We start from the raw sequence: 27,409 nt of genomic DNA on the forward strand, positions 1-27,409 counted from the left end.
TAGCCTGAAGTTCAAGAGCCCTGCCACTGGGGCAGGGCTGACACCTTGAACCCTAAAGCTGCCGTGGCTGGAAGAGCTATCAGCCCCCGTCTTGGCCCTGAGGCCAGAGGTGGGATCCAGGGACCAGGTTCATTATAACCAAAGGTTCACTATTATAGAGAGGGTACACTTGTATACCTACCATATGTATGCATGCATGCATACAAATACATGTACATACTCTGATATATATATATTATACACACACACACACACACACACACTTAACACCATCAATCAAGTAAATCAGTTCTCAAAGCAAGTATCCTAATCTTCCAGGTCTTCTGGTCCAAGAATATTGTGTGTGCTTGTGCAGAGATGAAGCTAGAAATTTTATTCTAACATTATTACACTATCAATCAAATGGATTTTTGCCATGTGCTGCCTTTAGCTGATGGTTGCAGCAATAAGGAAATGCAACCGACGTGAAGGCATGAGGAACTAGAATTTGTTTTTGATGATTGATTGCCAAGGTGTGTTGGGCCCATAAGGAAGATTGCAATATTAATAAGCATGATACATGAAAAACTCATGGTGGAAGTAATTAAGTGATGAAAACATGCTGCTGCTGTGACTGCAGACAGAGACATAGTCAATTGTGCATCACCTGAACTTTGTGTCTCTTCCTGCTGTGAGACTGCTGTCCACTGGTCTGGCTATGGCTTGAAGTAGCCTAGTATTAAAGTACAAATTTAGGTTTTTTAAAAATACATTTCTCAAGAAACGTAGAGAGATTTACAGGAAAAATGAGAAAATATTTTACTACCATTTATGTTTGTACATGAAAACAGCTATACTGAAACTGCTAGAGATATCTGTTACTGAGAGTTAAATTCAAACCTCTGTGCTGCTCACTTTATCAATATTGTTGTTAGTAACTGTGACAATTTTCTTATAGAGCAAGTAGTCCTTTCTCGGAATTTGAGTGTACATTTACTGGATTGTTTATGTTTTAAATTCGGGGCGGGGGTGTTATATATTTTTTTAAATTAACATTAAACAGAATTGTTCACAGTAAAAATGGCATCAGATGTGTAATAGTTTGATTTAGGAAATAAAATCTATAGCCAGATGTGTTTTTGTTTGCAGATGCAACTTCAGCTCTTCCGGCCTGTTTAGACCTTGTAAGCAAATAATAAAGAAACATATCAGGATCCTGCTTTCAGAGTTCATCATAGAGGTGGACAGGCAAAGTGAAAGAACAGTGAGATGTACACAATCTGGGAGGAAGAGGGAGAGGAATTATAATTGGAGACTAGCTTTGTTCATCATTCAACACAGAAGTTACATTTCAAAACAGCTACACTTGAAGATGCAGAAAGGCTTTTCAGGATCTGGAGGACAACTCTGTTTATCTAACAGTTTATACACCTTCATGGTGTCCCCTCTTCAGGCTTATTTTATTGGCAGTTAGGTTCCTCTGATCAAAAAGGTATAATGATTCATGTTAGGTCCCCAAATATGAATTCCAAGTAGGACCCCTAGAATAAAACTGTCCCCCCTTCCTAAGCTCTGCCCATCCCTGTGGCAGCACATGCACCATCCACCTTGTTCACCTCATCCCTCCCCAATACCCATACTGCTCTTTTTCCCCTCTCCATTTCAATAAACCAACCAGACACCTTCGCACAAGGTGTTGAGGTTCACATGTTATGGTAACTCCATGAAGCACAAATCCTTATCCCTGCCACAGCTGCAATGGCTTCCATTTGCACAGGACAAAGCTGATTACACTTTTTTGGGAAAGGGGATTGACATTCAGTCTTGAAGGCAAAGAGGGAGTAGGAATGGGTGTTTACTGGTTGGGGGCAAGGGAAGAGGTAGAACGGAACAGAAATGGGAAATAGTTCTCTGAGGAGCAGAGGCAAGGGCACAGGGACCGAATGAGAAGCGGGTCACTGGGAATGGGGTCCGCACAAGAAGGCAGCCCTCCAGGAAGAGGAAATGACATTTGACATTCAAGGTGCCCTACTCCCTAGCAACTCTGTTTCCTTCAAGGAAGTCCCTCTGGGTGCCCCAATTTCCCTTCAAGGAGGAAATGTGAATTATACATGAGCTATTAAAGGGCAACGTAAGGTGGCTCCACTTCTCCCTTCATAAAGACAGGCCAGTAAATTCCTGCAGGACTCTATGCTCTAGAGTCCCCAAATGTTGCAGGGCAGGAATTTATGCCCTGCTACTGTAGCTTTTTTCCTGCAGGCATGCTTATTTTGAGTCTATTAATAGAGAAAAAGTAGTCACCTCTATTAATAGATGGCCAGCCAGTTGCCATCATGTAGATAATACCACATGGAAAGAGCATGTTAGGAGTGAGTTTGCTCTTTGATGTAGGTTCATAATTAATCTATCATCATCAGGAAACATCTTAAATTAGTGACTGACAAACAACGAATCTCTAAATTTATGAGCCGTGATGATCATGCGGGATTAGACAAAGGCTTAATAATTGTCCAGTTTATTGTCAGGAGTATAGTAGCTAGATCTTGTGGACTGTGTGTGGAGATTAAGATTTATAAATTAGATATTTTGGTATCCATTGTAGCTACGACTATTAAAAGAGCTGAGTGAAAAACATCCTTGAGGAATTACAGCATAGCACTATTTGAATTGGCAGAGGCGATACAAAGGAAAAGAAGGAGAAAGTTGCTTTTTACCAAGAAATATTCTGACATTCAAGTAGTTGGTGATTTTAAAGGTGCTACAGCTTTGAAAATTTTAACTTTTGCTGTTTTTTGTAGAAGTTTGGCAAATAAGCTTCACTTGCTAAATCAGACTTCAGACTAAATTAGAATGTTGAAGTGGATTCTCCTGTAATGTTTATCACAGACTCATAGAATTATAGAATATCAACGTTGGAAGGGACCTCGGGAGGTCATCCAGCCCAACCCCCTGCTCAAACAGGACCAATTCCCAACTAAATCATCCCAGCCAGGGCTTTGTCAAGCCTGACCTTAAAAACCTCTAAGGAAGGAGATTCCACCACCTCCCTAGGTAATCCATTCCAGTGCTTCACCACTCTCTGAGTGAAAAAGTTTTTCCTAATATCCAACCTAAACCTCCCCCACTGCAACTTGGGACCATTACTCCTTGCTCTGTCATCTGCTACTACTAAGAAGAGTCTAGATCCATCCTCTTTGGAACCCCCTTTCAGGTAGTTCAATGAGGGGGATTTGATAGCTGCTTTCTTCTCTTCTGCAGACTAAACAATCCCAGTTTCCTCAGCCTCTCCTCATAAGTCATGTGTTCCAGCCCCCTAATATTTTTGTTGCCCTCCGCTGGACTCTTTCCAATTTTTCCACATCCTTCTTGTAGTGTGGGGCCCAAAACTGGACACAGGCTAAACATAAACAGGCTGACAGTGGACTTCAACCTCAAAGTGACATGACTGAACTTAGACCTACCAGTCTGGCATTAACGTCACATATGTATAACATTAGAAAAATCCGTATCTTGTACCACGCTACATTGTTCCCTACCTGATCTGGTTCAGAAAGCTGACAAAATATTGAAATGTGCAAAAGCCCTATTCTGGATGGCAGGATTTTTGTCAGTTTCAATATTTTGATCCTGAGCAAGAATGTACAGCTAGGCAAAGAGAAGGGAAAACATCATTATTATATTTTTTATATTACGACAGTGACCAAAAAGCCCGAATCAGGATTAAGGCCCCTTTCTACAAAGACATAGATGAAACAGCCTCTTGCCCTGAGGAGCTCGCAAACCTTATTGAAGACACAGCACAACAAGTGTAAAAGACAATAGGAAGGAAGATAGTAGGGAGGAATGCGGGTATCATTAACGAGAACATGTGATTTCACATTGACTAACTAAGGCCCAAATTCTTCACTGGGACTACTCACATGGGACTATTCACATAAATAAAGTTATACCTGTAATTAAGAGTTTGCAGGATCAGGGCCTATGTGCATAATTCAGAGGTTCTGAAGTATTCATTAATTTAATCCACAGTCCTCAAAGTGTTTTGCATAAGAGGACAAGTGGCTTTATCCCTATTTTGCAGATGTGGAAACTCAGGTACAGATAAGAGAGTTCGTCAAGGTCATATAATGAGTCAGGGACAGTCTGAAGTAAAATCCACGTCTTCTGACTCATAAATCGAAGATTCATTCCTTAGGACTTCATACCTTTGTTTCAGTGGGCTTCATATCTGATGCTTTTGTTGTAGAAGGGGGCTGTGTCTGGAGAAAAAAAAAAATCAAAACATTACTTCAAAACAATTTCACCTTTACATAAAATGTTAAGATGTGTATTAATACAAAAGTTTGTATTATGCAAGTATACAGGATTCTTAAAATTAATGTTAAAATTCAGGCTGAGGATTGGAGATTAGGCCTATCACTTTTATTCTGATTCTCTGCCAAACTAGAAAACATACTCCTACTCTGCTTCTCTGTCAGTAGGTAGGGTTCCCAAGGTATAATGTAGAAACAGCCTCTTCTCTTAAGTATGCTAAAAGCAGATTTCTAACTGAATATTGGAATATATAAGAATCCTGCTCTCCAATGCTGAAACATCTATGGATATTTAAATGTACATATGAAGAATTCTTTCATATTTTACTGTGCTTGCTCAAAGACATATATCCTCTTCGATTTATTAGGTTGCCAAAAATAACATTTAATATACACTCTTAGCTTCATAGATTTTTAAGGTCAGAAGGGATTATTATGATTTTCTAGCCTAACCTCCGATGTAACACATGCCACAGAATTTCATGAACTGGTTCCTAAATCAAGCCAATATCTTGTAGCTGACCCACAGCAAATTTTGCATATTTTGTTCAGAAAGACATTCACTCTTGATTCGAAGACTTCAAGTCATCTAGAAGTCATCAATCCCTTTGTAAGCTGTTCCAATGTTTAAATCAACCTCATTATTTAAAAACTGTGCCTTATTTTTAGCTTGAATTTATTTACCTTCAGCTTCCAGAAATGGAATTAGTGTTCTAGTAATTGTCTCAAAAATGTTACATATGGGGGTAATACCACCTCTCTATTCCTATTAAATATTCTTGTTTATACAAACAAGAATTACATTAGCCATTTTAGCCACAGCATTGTCCTAGGAGCTCATGTTCAGTTCGTTATCCACCAACACTCTAAACTTTATCATGAACTGCTTTCCAGAAAACAGTCCCCAACCCGGGGAATGTTATCTAAACTCTTTTTTCCTAAATGTAGGACCTTGCACTTCACAATATAGTTCACATGAACACAGTGGCAATGTCACTTTCCTCATTTACCTCTTTTCTCCTAGAAGACTTTCAAAAAAGGAAGAAAAAATTTAAGATTAGTCTATGGTGAATGCGTCGCATTAAGCACTTCCAAAATCTTCCAGAATTTTCCATCACAGAAAAAGATAGGACAAAATTAAAGGAAGTTTAAAGGGATATACACAATTTAAAAAATTGCTTAAAAAAAAAAAACTAAATCTGTCCCTCCTGCCAATTTGGGAGTGTCACTGGGTGATTGACCTCTTTAAGCCACACCCAAACTGTAATTAATTCCCTGCTTCCCAGCCTGAGGGGGCAGGACTAAGAAGGGTCAGGTGATAGTTTAATGGATACCTGGGCCTTATATAAAATGTCTGAGAGATATCAGTCTGTGAGTGGAACCACAGGCAGGAGGCCGGGTACTCCAGGTGAACTAGCCTGGGAGCTCAGTGCTCTATACTAGAGCAGGGAAGGATACATGGAACAGAACCTCAGCAGTGGTAGAGAATGGTACTCCAGGGGAACTGGCCTGGGAGGCCAAGTACTCTATCCCAGAGCTAGAAAGACTAATCAAATGTAGCCCAAAGGGCGGCCTAAAGAGAAATCCCTGAAAGGCTGAAGAACCTTCCTTTTCTGTTGGGATTTTTACTTTGACTTTTGCTATCCTGAAAGGAGTTATGTTTGTTTGTGGGTCAGCTGGAGGGCTAAGTCACATCTCCAGCACAGACCAGTGTATGAAGAGACGAGGAGACGGGGAAGGAAACTGAAGGCGGCTGGTAGTGCCACATTCAACAAGCAGAGTGCACTATGCGGCAGTCATGCCCTATCACACTGTGGATTTAGTCGCATTTTTATTTCCCTGGTCTGCTATATAAGAACACCCACACTGAAAAGGAAAAAAGTGTACAAGATAAACAGTGAAACTGTTTATAACACAAAGTGTCATCACAATGCACAAAGTAAACAAACTGAATAAGTATAGGATTCTTAGATATTACGTGTAAAATTTGTGGGTAAATATATTTTCAGCTGAAATAAAACAAATGAATAGTGTCACTTTAATTAAGGCAATAATGGCGCTATGCTGCACAATTAATTCTGACAAGCAGGCTTGTACTCCACTCCTTTTCTTATATCCTAGACATATTTGTCCCAGGTTTACTTTCTCCAAATGTACTTGGGATACAACATACAATTGACCTTCCAACTATTGAAGTGTTCTGCGTACTGTATGTAAACAAGTCCATTTTTCTCTCCAGACTGGATGCAATACAAAAATGGAAATGTTAAGGCACATTCTGAAAACAAAATTCATCATAATCCATAAAGATGTCTACATGAAGGGTTGAAACAAATATTCCTTTTGACAACTTTTTCTATCTATCTCAGGTAACAGATAAACTCCAGGGGATGAGGTCTCTGTATCTTGTTCTACAACACAATACCCTTAGGGAGAAGCAGATTACACATATAAAGTCACTTGAGTTCTTGCTACATGACTAATAAGTATCTGTGCCACCCCTTCTCTTAACAGTCACCCTCACTGTGATGCAGTAAAGACGCACACTAACCCAGATGAGCACACCACCTCCAAACACGTAATGCTACATACACATCATCACCACACTTCTTCTGAGTGACCTTTTTCTCACTTACAATACACTAACAGAGTAGTTGAAATACATGCAATAAGCATTCACATCTTTTTCTCTTTTAAAGCACTATGTGTGCACACAACATCGTAATTTGTGCTAATAACGGACAACGTATTCATCAGGTGCTTTTACCAAGGGCAGTCTGATTAATGTGACTATGCCAAACAACAGTACTGTCTTCATCTCTTGTCAAAACACCTCACAGAACAGTTTCACTTAGTGTTGTGAATGTCTGTTTATTTAATGAAGACAGATGAAGGGGTTAATTCTTCAAGGAGAAAAGTCTGAGAAAGGCTTGGCTTTGGTCTTGATGGGTCAACCATTATGTGGATCCACTAGCTATTCCTCCCTTGAAAAGGCCTTAGTGTGGGTGGTATAGAAACCAGACCACAACCTCAGTGGCCTGAAGTACAGGATGTCCCCCTGCTGCAGTTGACTTGCTCTACAGGATAGCATGGAGGGGGTAGGACAGTGCTATCAGGGTCTTCCTGCTCCTTCTGGGCCATAGTGCACCCTAGGATGCACTGAAGGCCCGTCCCACCTGTGGTCCCCAGAGATCAAGGACTTCAACTGCCTTAGGCACTTCCCCTGAATGGGTTTTACAAGGCAGTGGAGTGAGATTTTTTTGTCCTCTCAATCCTTGTATCACACAAGGACCTGGAACAATCTGGTCCCCTTATCTGTGAGCAAAATATGCGTGTTAATACATACATATGTAGAAGTGTCTTGATTGTTTGATATCTGCTAAACCACCTACATAACATTGGCTGTTTAACGTGAGACAATTTTGGATGGTTTCATTTTACTGTTCTTTATGGTGGTGTGTATGTCATGTGTACTAGCCAACAACATGCTGCTATAAAAAAAAAAACCTGTATTCTCCATTTAACACCATCTAAACGTTCAGAACAGATCAAGTTTTGTCCTCTGATGCAACACAGGAATGTATATCAGGCTTGGAGATAAATATTAAAATGTTACCTAGTAACTAGCACAATAGCTGACTGATTCATGGCTTAAATAGAACTTGGAGAGGCTTTAACATGTTTGGAGGCACACCCTGTTATAGTATGAGAATAATGAGCTCTTGTTGGCAAACAGGACACATTAAAAAAAGATTACATAATGAAACATATATGGTCAACACAAAACAGACTGTATTTGCTTCAGAACACTATTGTTATTTTAGTATTAACACAAAACTAAAAGATAAGTGTTCAGAAGCAGGCAAAACAAAGTGTGCTCCAAGTGCTTATTATAGAGTGTAATTCTGCCTTCACTTACATCCAGGCAATCCCACTGATTTTAGGGATTTCAGTTATTGTCGTGTATCTGAGGGCAAAATTTGGGCTGGTAATACTTCTGGTAAAGTTGTTTCTGCTTCTTCCTACCTGGGGCTCTGTCATAGGCTCACTGAATGACCTCAGGCATATTATTTAACCTTGTATGACTGTCTGTAAAACAGGGACAACAAAACACACTTCCAAGGCTACTGTAAAGGTTAATTGGCTGATCAGCTAGTTAATATTTGAATTATATTTTGAAGGTACAAAATACTATGAGCTAAATTTTTCATTCCACCTGAATGGATGAAGGAGATGAAAACCTGGACTATCACCCCAGCCACCTCCATCTCGCCTTCCTTGCACTCATGGAAACATTTCAGTGGGTGAGAAGGGCCCAAGAATTAGACCCAGAGACAGCTGCCCCACACAGCATTATTCCCTTCATAAACCTATGGAGATTCCCCAAAAAAGTTAACGCTTACTTAACACTATGCTATTTTATACACACACAATTCCCACTGACTTCAATTATGTTGATGGGAGTTGCACGTATGTAATCAAGACATAAATTTGGCCTCAAATTTTTTCAAAAGCTGTAAAAAAGTGGCACACTGGCAATGTAGATATGCAGGAGTTGAAATCTGAATGAAGTGCCATTAACCTGGAGCACTCTCTCATCTGGTTCTCTTAATTCCTAATCAGCCACAAAGCAGATGCAGCCATATGGATTACAAATATAACAAATGTTGATCTTATAGTCTCGGAAACAATTCAAGATTCATCCAATCTCACACTGTGACTGCAGTTCTTGTGCATTAACAACTAACGTGTTATTCCAAAACATTTAAAAAACAAGTGTAGGAAAATTATGCCTCTCTTAAAACAAATGAGTTAACGAGTGAATATATACAAGTTGAGAGAACACTAGGGAAGTGAGCTTTCCTCTATGTACACAGCATTGGTAAGACCACTACCAGAATACAGTGTCCAGCTCTGATAGACCCACTTCAAGAATGATGTGGAAACAGCAGAGAGAATTAAAACGAGAACCACAATAATAATCTAGGGGCTGGAAAATACGTTTTATGATGTGAGGTTTTTAGGAGCTCAACTTATTCAGTTAAATGTTGAGGAGTTGGAGAGGTGTTTTGACCACTGTGTATAGGTACTTACAGATAGAAAGATATCTGGATGTGTGTTTTGGCAGGGATGGCTGGGGAGAGGAAGGGTGGGATGGTGTCCAGCCTGGCTGACAAAGGTATGACAAGATCCAATGGCTAAAAGTTGAACTTAGATAAATTCAACATTGGAATAAGACGCAAGTTCCTAGTAGTGAGGATAATTAAATATTGGAACAGCTTAAGTGGGGAGGTGGTGGACTAACCATTGCTTGGAGTCTTTAAAAATGAGATTAGATCTCTTTCTAAAATATATGCTTTAATCCATCTTCAGGGAGAAATTCTAAGGCTTCTGTGTGCTGGGGGTTGGGCTGGGTAGTTGTGGTGGTTCCTTCTGGCTTTGGAATCCGTGAATCTGAATCATCCGTTCATTCCTTTCCTTCATGAGCCATGGGGAGACCAGGATGACTGCATTGCCCTCAACACACTTCTAAAATCTGAAGCTCCGCGTTAAAACAGTGATTAATCTTATTTCGTGCTTCAGGCCTTCAGCCAATCACCACAGGGTCAGGAAGGATTTCCCCCCCACAATGCACAATGGGCTGGATGTATTCTGTGTGAGTGAGTGGCTGTTTTCTTATTCACCTTTCTCTGAAGCACCAGACATTGGTCACAGCTGAAGACACGTCACTGGACAGGATGGACCAGTGTTCTGAGTTGGTTCAGAGAATCCTCTGTCTAGATACATGGCTGGTGTGTCTTGCTTTGAGCTTGTCTACACTGGCACTTTACAGTGCTGCAACTTAAGAAAAAACACCCTCCTGGGTGCAGCAAGTTTCAGCACTGTAAAGCTCCAGTGTAGACAGTGCACCAGCGCTGGGAGCCGTTCTCTCAACACTGGAAGCTATGCCCCTTGTGGAGGTGTTGTTTTTTTTAAGAAGGGAAGGAGCTCTGCCGCAACTGCACAAGTCATGTTAAAGTGCTGCCGCAGCAGCACTTTAACGTTACCAGCATAGACTAGCCCTTACATGCCCAGGGTCCTGCTCACCAAACTAGGGATCTGGAAGGAATTTTCCTCCAGGTCAGACTGACAGGGAACCTGTGAGGGAGGGCTTTTTGTTTTGTTTTGTTTTTTTTAAAACCTCTCTTTGAAGCATTGGGTGTGGTTTATAGGCTGGAATCATGTGAAAATATCTTCCATCCCTGTGGCACACAGTTTAGACTCCTAAGGACTGAAATACTTTAGTCTAACTAAAATAATTTGGCTTAAGACAGGGGTATCTGGGTGAAATATAATAGCCTGTGATATACAAGAGGTCATACTAGATGATCTCATAGTCCCTTTGGGCCTTAAACTATTTTCTGAAATACATGCCCATTTATTTCACAATGAAACTACTGGACTATGGAGAAGTCTGTACATGGTTTAATATGCTATCACTTTCTGTTTTGAGTATCAGATTCAGACATTTCACATTAAGTACCTGAAGATTATGTAAATGGGAAAAATAGTATCTAGAACATACTTCTGGCTTAAAGATTGCTTACTTTTGTGTTTTTTTAAAGTCAGGTACTATGCAAGAATAATCAACATGATTTTTTTTTCTAACACTTCCATTTGAATTAAAAGTTACATTCAGGCAAGTATCACTAAAAGAACTATCCAACCAAAAAAAACCAACCAACCAAGCAAACCTGCAAGAGCATAAAGGCCAGCACCTATTATCTCTGTTTGACTTTACAACCTTGAATGTTATAAACAAATCTTCTTATTTTTCAGGCTGATTACTGGGGAGATAATCCTAGAAAACTGTAAAAATCATTGGAGGCAAAAGTTAGTCTCTTTATTACTAACTTCTGGTTTTCTGCAGAAACCTTTAGTGGACTTCTGCTAAAAAAAATCATACCATGAAACTAAATTCTGGCCCCAATTTAGCAAAGCACTTAAGTATGTGCTTACATCCCATTAAAATCAATAGGACTTAAGCATGTGTTTAAAGTTAAGCAAGTACTTAAATTGCTTTGTGGAACAAGCAAAGTTTGCTGAATCAATGACCTTACTGGGAAAATTCCTTAATAGACATTAGATTTTGAATCTTCATATAATAATGTATCCTAGACATATTTCCTGTGTTTAACACTGCTCTACAGCCAAAATGCTTCTGAAATAAATGTAGTCCAACTTTACTAATTCTGGGTCACTGAGAACGAAGATGATGCTTAAAATTGTTGATTGGCTCTAGTTTTCAAGATACGCTATTGGGTCAGTATATACGTACGACCCTTGACTTGGGAATGGCGGAGGATGAGTGAGTTATAAAGGGAAGGGATCTCAATTTAAACCAGAAATGATTAAAATACATCTTTGACTGGATCTAGGAATAAATCTATGACTGGGTTTGGACAGTACTTGCTTTTTAGGCAAAACAATGAATGATGCAATCTGAAGCTGGTGTACATGATATGAATTGCATCGTGGTATTCCTAGAAGTCATGGATGATGCAATCGTAACAAAGCTTACATCACTCTGCTGAACAAATTGCCCTAGATCAGCTCTAGAAATCATACAATGTCGTGCTCTCTTATTTGTCAGTGTTTGATTTTGCAAAGGGACACATTTCTGTTTAGCCAAAGTGAGCAGAGATGCCTCGTACTTGTGTGAACAGTGCGGATAACTTCTGCTATGTTTGTGGTGAAGTGACTTTTGCATCACAAAAGCAGAGTATAACCACTATGGTTAAGAAAGCCTATCACCTTTATTTTGGCTGCAAAATTGGAGATCAGGACAAGAGGTGGGCCCCACAGATATGCTGCAACACTTGTGCAACAAATCTTCGCCAGTGGTTGAACAGAAAAAGGAAATCTATGCCTTTTGCAGTGCCAATGATTTGGAGACAGCCAACAGATCATACCAGCAATTGTTACTTCTGCATGGTGCCTCCAGTCGGGAAAGGTGTGTCAAAGAAGAAAAAGTGGACTGTGCATTATCCAAACATTCCATCAGCTATATGCCCGGTACCCCACGGAGAAGGACTGCCGGTTCCTGATGCACCAGAATCATTCTCACTTGAGTCAGACTAGGAAGAGGAAGAGGATGAAACTTCTGGTCCTGAACCATCTATGTCACAGGACCCACATTTTCTCCCATCCTCCTCCTCTGAATCACACCTCAGAACACAAGGTGAACTGAATGACCTTGTCAGGGATCTGGAACTACCCAAGAGTAAGGCAGAGCTGTTGGGCTCCAGACTATAGCAGTGGAATCTCCTGGCAGGCTATCAGGGCAAATGTAGCCCATCAATGCTTGCAGACTATTGCTGGACAGTGACAAGAGATGCTCCATTTAATGAATACAAGAGACAGGCCAAGAAGCGCCGAGTAGACACTGAATAGGACTGAACTACGTACATAATAGTTTTTTGCCTTTTGTTTCATAATAAACCTTTTGCTGATGTTTAAAGTGTTACATAAACAGGACAGGTGAAATATTATCATGCAAAGCAACCATAAACACATGAAAAGACCTAGGTTTACAATTTATGATTCAAACTCTACTATCTACACAATATACATAGACATAAAATGTAAAAACTTAAATATCTTAGAAACAGTAGCCAGTTGTTTTAATTGTCACATTTGAATTCAGCACATCAAAATACATAATAAATATCACATTTTATCTCTGAAGCAGACGACTTCTCAAAAATTGTAGACCAGTGTAATTCAACATTTATTATTAGCTCAACTAATAAACAGAAGACTTCCTTGCTAGAAAATCATCAATGTACCCATATCATTATTCACACAGAATTCCATAAACCTTCCACAACTTTAAAGAGTTCACAAGAAAAATATTTTTAAAATAAACTGGCTCCCCCGTAGGCAATAAGAAAATCAGAAACTTGTTTGGGTTTTTTTGAGACCAAAGCTCACAGTCAAGAACATGAAGAATGAACTAAATATGGTAGTTACAGTTCAATCTGCAGTGGACTGTGGTTTATTAAAGTAAACAACTCCAATATGTAATTTAACTAAGCGCAGAACTGAAGTTGTATTGAGACTATGGTATTCTCTTGTAACAAGAGGGTGAAAAATCAAAAGGAGTAGTATGCACCAAGAACACTAGGTGGAGCCCAACATGAGGATAAAACTGAACTGACAAAAATGTCTAATCAGCAAATTCCATTCTTGGTTGTGAGCACTACCAGAGCTAACTCCATCTGGCTAACTAACCTGTATTACACTACATGTATTATATGCATGATATATGGCAGTCTCAAAAATGCTCCCATTTCCACGTGCAGGGCCAGGTAGGCAGGCAGAGCTTCAGAGTCTCAATGTGTGGATGAGATGATGGTGTTGGGGGGCGGGGGGAGATGGGGAGGTTAGATTCATTAGGAACTGGGGAAACTTTTGGGATAAGGAGAGCCTATACAGGAGAGATGGGCTCCACCTAAACCAAAGTGGAACCAGACTGCTGGAACCTAACATTAAAAAGATTGCAGAGCAGTTTTTAAACTAGGAGATGGGGGAAAGCCAACTGCTGCAGAGGAGCACGTGGATCAGACAGAGACTTCTCTTAGACAAGAGTCTATTGATAGAGATTCTCTAGGGTATAGTCAGGAGGAGAGGATGGAAGAGGAAAATCTAGGGGCCACATCAGATGAGAAACATTCACATAAAAAAGAATTGGACACATCAGAAAAGGGCAGACAAATAACAGGGACAAGTTTTTAAAATGCTTGTACACAAATGCTAGAAGTCTAAATAATAAGATGGGTGAACTAAAGTGCCTTGCGATAGAGGATATTGATATAATAGGCACCACAGAAACCTGGTGGACTGAGAACAATCAATGGGACACAATCATTCCGGGGTACAAAATATATTGGAAGGACAGAACAGGTCGTGTGGGTGGGTGCGTGTGTGTGTGTGCAGGGAGGGGGAAGTGGCACCATATGTGAAAGAAAATGTAGAATCAAAATGAAGTAAAAATCTTAAGTGAATCCACATGTTCCATAGAATCTCTATGGATAGTAATTTCATGCTCCAATAAGAATATAACAACATTAAGGATCTATTATCAACCACCTGACCAAGACAGTGATAGTGACAATGAAATGCTAAGGGAAATTAGGCTATCAAAATTAAGAACTCAATAATAGCGGGAGGATTTCAATTATCCCTCCGATGAAATGCAGAGACAAAATTTCTCAATACTTTAAATGATTGCTTCTTGGAGCAGCTGGTATGGGAACCCACAAGGGGACAGGCAACTCTCAATTTAGTCCTGAATGGAGCGCAGGAGCTGGTCGAAGAGGTAACTATAACCCACTTGGAAACAGTGACCATAATATAACAACATTTAACATCCCGGTGGTGGGAAGAACACCTCAACAGCCCAAAGCTGTGGCATTTAATTTCAGAAAGGGGAACTCTGCAAAAATGAGGGGGTTAGTTAAACAGAAATCAAAAGATACAGTGATTAAAGTGAAATCCCTGCACGCTGCATGGACGCTTTTCAAAGACACCATAATAGAGCCCCACCTTAAATGTATGCCCCAAATTAAAAAACACAGTAAACAAACTAAAAAGGAGCCACCATGGCTTAACAATCATGTAAAAGAAGCAGTGAGAGATAAAAAGGCATCTTTTAAAAAGTGGAAGGCCAATCCTAGTGAGGTGAATAGAAAGGAACATAAACACTGCCAAATTAAGTGTAAAAATGTAATATGAAAAGCCAAAAGAGAAGTTTGAAGGAAGGCTAGCCAAAAACTCAAAAGGTAATAACTAAATGTTTTTTAAGTATATCAGAAGCAAGAAGCCTGCTAAACAACCAATGGGGCCCCTGGCTGATCGAGATACAAAGGGAGCACTTAAAGACGATAAAGTCATTGCAGAGAAACTAAATGGATTCTTTGCTTCAGTCTTCACAGCTGAGGATGTTAGGGAGATTCCCAAACCTGAACCGGCTTTTGTAGGTGACAAATTGGAGAAATTGTCACAGATTGAGATGTCTCTAGAGGAGATTTTGGAATTAATAAATAAGCTTAACAGTAACAAGTCACCGGGACCAGAGACATTCACCCAAGAGTTCTGAAAGAACTCAAATGTGAAACTTTTTGCAGAACTATTAACTACGGTTTGTAACCTGTTCTTTAAATCAGCTTCGGTACCTAATGACTGGAAGATAGCTAATGCAACGCCAATATTTAAACAGGGCTCTAGAGGTGATCCCAGCAATTACAGACCAGTAAATCTAACGTTGGTACCGGGGAAATGAGTTGAAACAATAGTAAAGATTAAAATTGTCAGACACCTAGAAGAACATAAATTGTTGGGCAAAAGTCAACATGGTTCCGTAAAGGAAAATCGTGTTTTACTAATCTATTAGAGTTCTTTGAAGGGATCAACAAACATGTGGACAAGGGGGATCCAGTGAACATAATGTACTTAGATTTCCAGAAAGCCTATGACAAGGTCCCTCACCAAAGAGGGAAGGTCCTTTCATGGACTGAGAACTGGTTAAAAGACAAGGAACAAAAGGTAGGAATAAATGGTAAATTCTCAGAATGGAGAGGGATAACAAGTGGTGTCCCCCAAGGGTCAGTCCTAGGAGCAATCCTATTCAACTTATTCATAAATGATCTGGCGAAAGGAGTAAAAAGTGAGGTGGCAAAGTTTGCAGATGATACTATACTGCTCAAGATAGTTAAGACCAAAGCAGACTGTGAAGAACTTCAAAAAGATCTCACATAACTAAGTGATTAGGCAACAAAATGGCAAATGAAATTTCATGTGGATAAATGTAAAGTAATGCACATTCGAAAAAATACCCAACTATACATACAATATGATTGGGGCTAATTTAGCTACAACGAATCAGGAAAAAGATCTTGGAGTCATCGTGGATAGTTCTCTGAAGACATCCACGCAGTGTGCAGCGGCAGTCAAAAAAGTAAACAGGACGTTAGGAATCATTAAAAAGGGGATAGAAAATAAGACGGAGAGTATCTTATTGCCCTTATATACATCTATGGTGCGCCCACGTTTCAAATACTGCATACAGATGTGGTCTCCTCTTCTCAAAAAAGATATACTGGCATTATAAAAGGTTCAGAGAAGGACAACTAAAATGATTATGGATTTGGAGCGGGTCCCATATGAGGAGAAATTAAAGAGGCTAGGACTTTTCCGCTTGGAAAAGAGGAGACTAAGGGGGGATACAATAGAGGTATATAAAATCATGAGTGATGTAGAGAAAGTTATTTACTTGTTCCCATAATACAAGAACTAGGGGCCACCACATGAAATTAATGGGCAGCAGGTTTAAAACGAACAAAAGAAAGTTCTTCTTCACACAGCGCACAGTCAACTTGAGTACCTTACTTAGCATTATTTGATTTGAAATGATTTAACTATGTTAAGGCTGCTTTATTTGAATTTATTGCACTTAAATGACTTTCTAATCTTTTTGCTAAACAATCACAGGAGGTACAAAGTACATAAATATGAAGAGCCTTACTGATCTCTATTAGTGTGATCTTCCTTAGAGCAACCACACTTCCACACCTAGGGTTGCCACGCGTCCAGTTTTTGACTGGAACGCCCAGTCGAAGAGGGACCCTCGAGGCTCTGGTCAGCACCACTGACCAGGCCGCTAAACTTTCAGTCGGCAGCGCAGCAGGGCTAAGACACACTCCCTGTCTGCCCTGGCTCTGCGCAGCTCCCAGAAGCAGCCAGCATGTCCTGCAGCCCCTAGGCGCAGGGGCTATCAGGGAAGCTCTGCAGCTCCCATTGGCCAGAAACTGCAGCCAATGAGAGCTGCAGGGGTGGTGCCTGTGGGTGCAGGCAACGAGCACCACACAGCTACCTGGCCACCCTTGCACCTAGGAGCTGGACATGCCAGTCGCTTCCAAGAGCTGCATGGACTAAGGGTGGGCAGGGAAGCTGCCTTAGCCCCACTGCACCACCGACTGGGAACCACCTGAGGGAAACACTGCTCGGCTGGAGCCTGCACCCCGAACACCCTCTCTCACCCTAACTCCCTCCCTGAGCCCACACTCCCACCCCAAGTCCACACCCCAATCCCCTGCCTCAGTCCTGAGGCCCTCCCACACCACAAGCCCCTCATCTCCACCCCATCACAGAGCCCACACCCCCAGCCTGAGCCTGCACCCAACACCTCCACCAGTACTCTGAACCCTCATTTCTTGCCTCACCCTGGAGCCCATACCCCCAGCCAGAGCCCTCAACCTCTCCCACACTCTAACCCCCTGACCCAGCCCAGTGAAAGTCAGTGAGGGTGGGGGAGAGGGAGAGACAGAGGGAGGGGGGATGGAGTGAGTGGAGGGGCAGGGAGAGGCCTCAGGAAAGGGGTAAAACAAGGGTGTTCAGTTTTGTTCAATTAGAAAGTTGGCACACTATCCAGTCCTGGTTTAAATTAAAAACAAATGAAAGGGTTTTGTTTGTTTATTTGAAGTGTTGTTCAACTCAGACCTAAACCAAAACGTCAGTTGTATATAAAGATTTAGTACTGCTCAGCCCTATACCTCTTCTGTATGAGGACGGCACCTGCTTAAAACTGCATTTTGATTACTGAAAGTACTCTGGAAGCGGCCTGGAAAGCAAGCCAGCATATGTCTGATGTATTCATAAACTGAGAGTAGAGAATGAAGTTCACATGCTTACAAACTACTTCATTTTCACTAAGTGCTTGGAGTAGAGTTAAAAATAAAATTGCATCACAGACCCAATTCTCCAAGACAGAGTTTTTCAGTATCAAATTCTGTTTGTGTTGTTCAATTGCAAAAGGTTTCTTTTGTGCTGTTGAAAGTTTACAACGCATTTCATTTTCAAATTTAATTCTTTGTGCATTTCACTCAAATTATTACTTAGATTTCCTTTTTTCCTCATCATTTTCATGAACAGTGATGTAAAAAACGCCTCGAAAAATTGCATGTGGCCACAAACCATGCTGATCAATGTGTTATTTCTTAGGCTCAATCCACATGAAGCATTCAGAGTCTAAGCAAATTTTAAAATTGTTGAATCAAACTCATCCCTCTATAACTCCATTTAAGTCAAGGGAATTATGACAGAGATCATTTCTTTTTATGCTCTCCCCTTAAGAGCCTGCGTCTGAACATCTTCAGGATATAATGCAAGACATTTATTTTGCAAAGCTACTGGGTAACAGCTCTGTTGTGTCTTGCTTTGTGTTTTATTCTTTATAATAGCTACTCTAGCTGCCACAGCAAAAACAGCTGTAGAAATCTGTAATAATAACAGTAGTTATGGAATACCCACAAATAATCCTCAATATCAAAGGAACTCTAAACAGACAGCACTATTTTCCATTTTTTTCAAATGAAGTCCAGCTTCAATTAACACCGTATACCTGCAAGTATTGGAAATACCTGGTTTATCTACAGTAAAGCAATTCTAATTCATTCAATGGCAAAAAAAAAAAAAATCAGAGATTACTCTGGAATGTCACTGTGTGCTGCTATAAGAAGCAGGACGGATAAAAAAAATCATTGATTTTTTTTATTTAAATTGGATTTTTGAGGGAAAAAAACCTATCTAAAGATAAAGATACATTATAGCTCAAAGATATCTTATTGTTTAAGAGGGATTATAAATTCTAATTCTATAGTATGAGACAATATATTCATGTAATGTTTGAGAAAAATTTTGTAAATGAGTTCCAATAGTTCATGGATTAGGGACTCAATCTTTTGGGGTTCCATAGGCTTCTGTATAGATTATTCAGGTTAATCTTTCTATCTCCCCAATGGGACTCAATATCTTCTAGACTGAGCACTATCAGAGATGATGAGTTCTCAAACTGTGGATTTGTGTCTCCAGAGGTAACATGCTTGTTAACAGCAAAAATGTTTTAAAATAAATACAGAGAGGTGAGAAATAATGGCCCTCAACTCTATTGTCCTTCTGCAAATTTGTGTACATAGAGTCAATTCCTTACCTCTCTCTAAAAGTGCAAAGTTTCAAAAAGTTCAGTGAATAGAAGATTTCTGGGAGCGGACTAGATCTGGACAAGGAGAAGTCTGGAGATAAATGTGAGAAACAAGGGACATATGCTTGTTTTGTTAAAATATTATGCGTTTCCTGTTGAAGAAAAAAAATCCAGAATACTTAACGTTGGTTTAGTTAAATAACAAAATTTAAAATATCCATCTGGTGATGTTCTCCTCCTAATAGAGTATGGAAAGAAAATCCTCCAAATATTAATGATTAACCTGTTGAACTGAAGATAGTTCACCTCCCAATGACTTCATAAGTATCTGCTTCAATTATCTTTGGTAAATGAAATAACCAAACAATCATTCATTTTCTGATATAGCTGTAAAACAAATCTGAAAAGTTTTCAAAATAAATTACTGTTTAAAAATATATGTGTACCTTCTAAAAATGAAACCTACATCTATCTCTGAGTTGTGAAGAATATGTGTTAAGGTTATAACTACTAACAAGAATGTACTTTTATGTCAAAAACCATGATTAAATCAAGTCTTCCTGACTAGTGATTTAAATCAATTTGATTTAAATCAAATCCACCCTGATAAGTAGTAGCTAAATACTTTATTTACAAAAAATATTACAGAAATGACAGTTAACAACATCAAATATTTCAAAGTGCTTTCTGCATCAATGAATTGCAAATGGGAAAAAAAATTTACTTTCAGGAAATAAGTGTGGGTGGCCATCATGCATCAGCTTAAGTGCCACATTCAGGTGGGTTTATGTCACTTAATCTGGAACACTGCTAAGGATCAGTACAAGAAGCCTGTAACATTTCTCAAGGAGAAATTTACCCAAATCTTTCTGTAATACAGTATATTTGTTTGTCTATAGAAGCCACAGGAAAGCCCAACAGAATAAAACTGCATACATAACTAGACATCTTAAGATATAGGCTCTGAGAGAAGTAATTTCCAACGTAAACATAGCAAATTTGGCAAAATTCAGAACTGTCAGTTGGTGTTCACAAGAATCAGCAGAGATACTCTGACTCAAACACTGGATTTTTTGCAGAGTGGGGTAGGAGGATGTTACCACTGAGGTGACAAAGACATCTATTACCAAAGATGAAAAATCAACAAGGGCTCAGAAGCCATGGTTATCTGCACAGAATTTAAAAAGAAAAATAGCCAATAAAATAAAGCGAGAACAGGAAGCTACTTTTGCCACTTTTACAGTAACTGTATTAGCAACAACTGTGATTAGACATGGTATCATTAGCACAGTCCTAACATCATTCATTATTATAAGTGCTTCTTTGGAGTTATGCTTTAAAACCTTACAAATGATGCCCTGGAACAGAGGAATTGCCATACCTGATCAGACCAACTGTTTATCTAATTCAGTAACTTGTCTCAGCAGTGACCAGCACTAGAAGCTTCTGATGAATGGGTACAAAACCCAGCCGTAGACAAAGAGTTCTGTTTTTTGTTCACTTTGTCAGTTTAAAAAAAGACCCTTAACAGTGTTTCAAAATTAAGTCTTACATTTAATGTTTTATTTAAATTAAGCTATAAAGTATTTAACATGTACACTAATGCTGTACATCTGCACACAAGTACATTATTTGTCTAATGTAAACACAGAAGTCAAATGTGGTCACTATTACTGACCGACTAAGAATTATGCACATTATATTGTTATTCTGTTTGCATCAACCCATTCCAGGCTGCTTGTTTCTCTCATCCATCTATTATGTCTTGTATTGTAGACTGTAAGATCTTTGGGGCAGAGAAACTGTATTTTTTTATGCTTGTACATCAACTAACACAATGAGATCGAACCTGGTTGTGGTCTTTAATTTTTATATTGCAAAAGTGCCTAAAGAAGAAGAAATGACAACTAGCATAGCACTTCCAAAAAACTGACTATGAATTACTGTTAGCAAGAGACATTTTAAAATCACAGAATAGCTCATATGTTTGTATGTATGTTTTTATAAGATGGAGTCGAGAATATCAGTTCAAAGCGTTTCCAACAGAAAATAATTAAATAATCATCTTAGTTCTAATGATACACAGCCAATTTATATAGTACTCCACATACTCAACACACTTATAAACATGCATTACATTAATCCTCACAACACTCTGCGAAGTCTGTTATCATCCCCAAATAAAGTCACACAGCAAGTCAGTAGCAGAGCTCAGGATCTCCTGACTGCCAAACCCATGTTCATTCTTCCAGAGCACACTATCTACCAGTCTACACCACCTTTGGAATTCAATACAACACTGACATTTAAGATCTGTATATTCTTAGGGCCCTATCATGCCCGATTCAGCCTTCTTCCTACTGGAGATTTGAAACTGAAGGGTTTCCACTTGCCGAATTTTTAAGGCATTCATCCACCAAGGGAAGGAGGGAGAAACATGCAATATCCCCTGCAGAAGAAGCAGATAGTTGCCTCAAACTCAGATCTTCAGGGACTTGCAGAGGCACAGAATTATCTATACATTTACATCACATTTACTCTTTGCTCCTCCTAGCAATACATGTCCTGCAAAAATACCACTGTCAGGGGCCCCCCTTGTGGCTACTTTCCTCCAGCTCAGGAATAGTTTCTGAGCACAGGGTATCATGGACAGGGTCAGATTCAACACTAATTTACCTAACAAAATCCCATGTTTTTTGAGAAAGCTGAAGTAACGTCACTGTGGATAATTTATTCCCCCAAAATTTATTCTTTCCAGCAACAAAGCCTGCCTGGAAGAGGTGGTATATATTAAGATGATGACATGGAATTAGCACTCTTGCTTTCTGTGTCCCTCTCCCCACTCTGGGACTTTGTCCTTGATGTCACTGTTTCAAAAATAGCGAATTTGTTTAGGAAGAGAATTTTCAAAGAAAAATTGGTCAAATACTTGGCGTTCATTTAATCTGACTTTTAGAGTTCTGCACTTCTCCACAATGAAAATCTAGTTATGGAGAAATCTCATGGCAAGATGGTTCATCCTTAAGGCCATTTGCACTGGGGCTAGAGATAAAGGATTTCTAACCCTAGGTCACATCTAATATGGAGAATGATGCTTCTTCACAGCTAAGTATATGTGACTAAATGGTGATGTTTGAATCATTTGACCACAAGACAACTGATACCACTTTAGCTACACCCTAGTTTGCATATTACTGAAGAGAAGAGAAACCATCTACTTTAGGAATAAAGAAAACACTCTTCTGCCTGAAAAAGCTGGGATATTTATCAGTAACACCTAATACTGCAAGAGAAAAATATGTCTTTATATTTTTCAATTTATTTGTGCATTAGACAGCACCTTTGTGTAAAGTCATTTCACTATTCCCCACATAGTCAATTAAGCCCCATTCCTTGAAATTAACTTTGTGCGGGTAGGCCACTGAGCCCATGCAGCGCCCCACAGGATTGGGGGGGGGGTTTGCCGAGGAAGGAGTGCGGCATGTTACCCAGCTTCCTGTGTTGTTTGTGTAGATCTTTAACACAGCAAGAGGAAAGAGAAAACCCATTTACACAAAGAGGAAAATGTGACTGCAAGACCATAAATGGCAGGTGTGGCACCTGAAGCTATTTTTACAACTTTTTGCAACTTTGGCTAGATTTCAAGTTGACAGTATCCTTTCACATGCAGAGCTACAGCACAAGCCAATATGGCCTAATGGGAAAATTCAACTTGATACAGATGGCCAGCACATGCACTTAAATTGCAGAGCAGTGCAATGGGCCTTCAGCTGGTCCTCTGGACAGAGATTAACTTCACCTTGAATGCACATTCAATTAGTTCTTCAAAATATCAAATATTTATGTTATGGATAGATGGCATGAAACACTTCAGTTTAGAAAGCAAATCGTCATTTTATCTAGCAGAAAGGCTGAGAAGCCAGTAATTTTATAACAAAGACGTTTCCTTCCCTACACACAAAATGTGATGAAAAAGTAGAGTTCTTAAGCAATAACACCATAGAACAAAGTTGATTAAATTCACCCTCAAGCACCTCTTTGCTAGGTAAACTTATTTTCACTCTTTCAAAGTAAAAAAAGGAGAAGTGGATATAACACAGAAACTGAAAAACTTCATACGGGCAAGAGCCTTTTTCCCAACTAATCCTTTTTATTTTGAGTTTTAAACCAAGCAAAGGAATTTATGGTAATGAATCAAAGGTTTTATTTACAATGAATATAATGAAAAATTCCTAAGAAATATTAGGTATAACCTATACTAAGTCTACACAATAAATCTCATCTGTATTACTATAGAAACAATGACAAACAATTTAACGACTGTGCTTCTGTTTCTTCTGAATGGACTTATTCTGCACACTTGTGTGTTGTTAGGTATATCAACACCTAAACATCCTTTAAACAAAAACATTCTTTTGTACAGATGACCATGCCCTGACTATGCAACATTTGGTACATTTAACAACTACATTAAAATTTGCATTCATGTGCCAAAAAAATATGGGCTTCTGATTCAAAGGCAGTTTAAGTTACTAGCATGGGCATAGTTTGGAAAGGGTAGGGAGGTGCGGCACCCCAAACTGAAAGCCTCAGGCAGGCACAGAATTTGCCCCCTCCCCCACACGGCCCATTGGCCTGATTGGAGTTGCCTCCCCCAAATAAAGAAGTCAAACTATGTCTACAGTTACTAGGAACATAGAAGCTGAACCTAAAGAAACTAGGCTGATTAAATCCCCTGCCCTTCCCTGCCTCCTTTAGAATTTAGCACATGTCTCAAACAGTATATTTTGAAACTCGGTCCCCAAAACAAATATTCAGAAACACATATAGAGTACAAACAGCCGTACTATCCAGAAAGACTGTCCCCCTGTTAGCTCTGAGCATGTGGACACAGTAGACAGTTTTAGAACTGAGTCACTGTACACTCAGCCTGTTTGGGAATGCTCTAGCCCAGATAAAAGAAACATCTCATAATGTCAGCAGCTCAATCAGAGCACTGCTAGGAGAGAAGAAAGGAGAAACTATATCATGTAATTAGCCTGAAGCAGAAATAAGTAGAAAAGCAAGTCAGAAAACAGTACTCACTTTGTCCAGTTGGTTTATATTCTAACCTCTAGTTAATTGTAGCACAAGATCCTTATGACAGAACTGTTTTTGTTTCAGCATATAGTCCTATCCTTCGTTTCAGCTGTAATGAAATCCTGGCCAACCCCCTTTTACACTTGAGGATGACACAGCCAGTTTTAACACCATCGCAGGATCCTCCACTCAGTAGATTCAGTTGCTCCACCTCTCTATTAGTTTGTTGTTGGGTGTGGCGTTTTTATGTTGGAAAACAGGCAGCTCTCTCTGTAAAGATTTCCCACAGCTAGAATAACTAATCCAAAGTGAAAAAAGAAAATACTGCCTGTGGAAATATGAATGTTTGTATATCATTGGTTTATCATAAACAATGACAGTAGGTAAAACTCATCCCTGATTTCTATGTAACTCTACTGAAGTCAGTCAAATTGCATCAGGAATGTTTTGAGCCCTTTGTATTTTATACCAATACTAAGTACTCCTTTTTTCCTTCTTAAATCAATGTCTGCATTTCTGCACAGTTCCTAGTCCCATCTACTACTATGGTTTCTACAGCAACAGTGCTGACTGGAGGTATCCAATACAGTCTAATTCACCTTAATTAATAAATAGCAACTACTGTTATTGTGGACTGCTGAGGTGAGGAGGGAAGGACTCAGCAGGCAAGACTTTTAAATAATTCCAGCTGAGAGACAGGAGATAGTTATATCAGAGGGAGGGGAGGACAGAACAGAACTGGACTGAGCTGTCTTAATCGGGTAGAAGTTAAAGTGGGAAAAGAGAGAGAACTAGGGGCAGTAAGGGAGAGGAAAGGGTGAGAAGATGATGGGACCATGTGTATTTTGGGCATATGGACTAGCAGTCAGCAGCAAATCAGAGACAAAATGACTGTACAACAATTCTGAAACAAGCCATGCATCAGTTATGCAAAATTCCTAATCTGACTGGCTACTCCTGTTCCTCAGCCACACAGCAGTTATCTGAATACTATTTCATTAATAACCACACATTGTCACTGTATAATATCCCTGTGCTTTGATTGGTTGTGACCATAAATGTAAGTACAATAAATTCATCTGCTGTACACCAAATTTGGTAGTTTTAAAAGGTATTATCACAGAAAAATATCAGGATACAAGGATAACAGCAGCAACTTACTTTTTAATTTCATATAAGTTTATAAAATCAAATTCTTGAAAGTTGTGTTTATTATTTATTTATTTGAAAGTAAAGAGCTTCAATGCTCCTTTCTTATCAGTTTCTGGCTCATCATATGTCTGATAAATATGGAAACCCCCACATCCACTCCACCCCCAAGGTGGAGATCAACCAGAGAGGGAGAACAAGGGGGCGGTAACTGGATGGCCTTCCTCTTTCTTTAGACATATCTAAACTGTAGTTAGAAACTCAAAGCTGGTCCATGCCAGCAGACTTGGGCTCATGGGGCTCAAGCTAGTGCAGATGTTCTGGATCCAGCTGAAGCCCACCCTCTGGGACCCTCCCACTTCATGGGGTCCTAGAGCAGGGATGAGCAAACTTTTTAGGCCAAGAGCCACATCTGGGTGGGGAAATTGTATGCAGGGCTGGGGTGGGGGTTGGGGAGTGGGGTGCAGGAAGGGTCTGAGGGCAAGGGACTGGGGCAGAGGGGTGCAGGGTGTATGAGGGGGCTGAGGGCAGTGGTGCAGGAGGGGTGTAAAGTGCAGGAAGGGGCTCAAGGCAGGGGTGCAGGAGGGGAGCGGACTATGGGAGGGTCTCAGGGCAGGGGGTTGGGTGCACAGAGATGCATGGTGCAGGCAGGGGGCTTAAGGCAGGGGGCTGGGGTGCAGGAGGGGTTCAGGATCTGGGGTGGCAGTGGCGCGCACTGGGGCCAGGGTAGGCACTCTGCATGCCTGCCTTGTCCCTGGCCCCATGCCGCTTCAGGAAGCACTGAGGCCCCTGGCGGAGGAACGGACGGAGGGCTCCGCATGCGCTGCCATTCCCGAGCCTCCAGGTATCTCCCCCAAAGCTCCCATTGGCCATGGTTTCCAGTTTCCAGCCAATGGGAGCTCTGGGGGGCAGTGCCTGGAGGCAAGGACCCGGGGGCCGCAGGGACATTGGGCTGGCCGCTGCTGAGAGCAGCGTGGGGCCCGCAGCACCACGGGGGGCAATACCATGGGCCGGATCTGGCCCGTGGCCCATAGTTTGCCCACCCCTGTCCTAGAGCCTGTGTTCCAGCTGGAGACCGGCCATCCACAACGCAGTTAAACTGCCCCTTAGCCTGAGCTCCACAAGCCCAAGCTGACTGGCATGGGCCAGTTGCGATTTTTTATTTGCAGTGTAGACATACCCTCAAAGGCCAGAGGCCTGGAGCTGGCCAGTTCCATACAATTAGGAATAGATGGCACACATGAGACATGGATGCGGTTTAATTAGTAGAACCAGTTGAGCACAGAGGAATTCATTCCCCTACAAGGAACAGCAGGAAGCTAGAGAGAGTCAACCCACAGAGACTGCTAGGAGCAAGGAAGCTCCAGCAGGAAACCGTGAGTTGTCAGGAAAAAGGCTCCAGATAGGGAAGGCCTGGAAGCATTGACTGGATGGGGATTTAAGTACTTTCATTTTGAATATTATGTTAATAAATCCAACTCCAGGGAAGAGAATTGTTGAAATTAGAAAAGTTTTATTTTGGTAATTTAATTGAGAGAGCCCTGAAAAGTGGAGAAGCTGAGGCAGTGTGCTTTCGGACATGAGAGTGTGCTAGAAAATGTCCAGCCCATTCACATGGCAAAACTTACAAAGCCAAGCCAAAGACCGTGCTGTTTTTTGCAGTAAGGTACAGAGTTCATGTCTTAAACAATTATATTATTTCTATTTAAACATTGCATAAAAATGCATTGAGAACCTATTGTTTTGCTCCCTGCAGTCCACAGCCCCTTCTTCCACAATGGAAGATGACCATCTCTGGTTTTTGCAGCCACATCTTATGTTTTTATGCAACAGGGACAGATGCTCCATGCAGGAAAGAGGCTTCCACTAT

The 27,409-nt window shown here is 40.3% G+C and overlaps 1 protein-coding gene across 13 annotated transcripts in view; it reads right to left on the reverse strand.

Annotated features, from left to right (window-relative positions):
• CAST (calpastatin) overlaps positions 1 to 27,409 on the reverse strand; it is a 110,113-nt gene that overhangs the window by 55,669 nt on the left and 27,035 nt on the right. For 9 of the 13 annotated variants that reach the window (XR_004001082.1, XM_030568036.1, XM_030568033.1 and 6 more), the window contains 2 exons: positions 4,185 to 4,238; positions 647 to 712 (listed from right to left, as the gene is read on the reverse strand). Coding sequence is in view for 12 of the 13 variants with exons in the window: in XM_030568036.1 (XP_030423896.1) it covers positions 647 to 712; positions 4,185 to 4,238 (120 nt within the window). In the remaining variant the exon portion in view is untranslated. Of the gene's footprint in view, positions 1 to 646; positions 713 to 4,184; positions 4,239 to 24,396; positions 24,548 to 27,409 lie in introns of those variants that run through there. The other 4 variants (XM_030568040.1, XM_030568043.1, XM_030568044.1 and 1 more) reach the window with 3 other exon arrangements.

The sequence above is a fragment of the Gopherus evgoodei genome, chromosome 6 (genome assembly GCF_007399415.2).
Source record: "Gopherus evgoodei ecotype Sinaloan lineage chromosome 6, rGopEvg1_v1.p, whole genome shotgun sequence".
In the NCBI taxonomy this organism is placed as follows: Eukaryota; Metazoa; Chordata; order Testudines; family Testudinidae; genus Gopherus; species Gopherus evgoodei.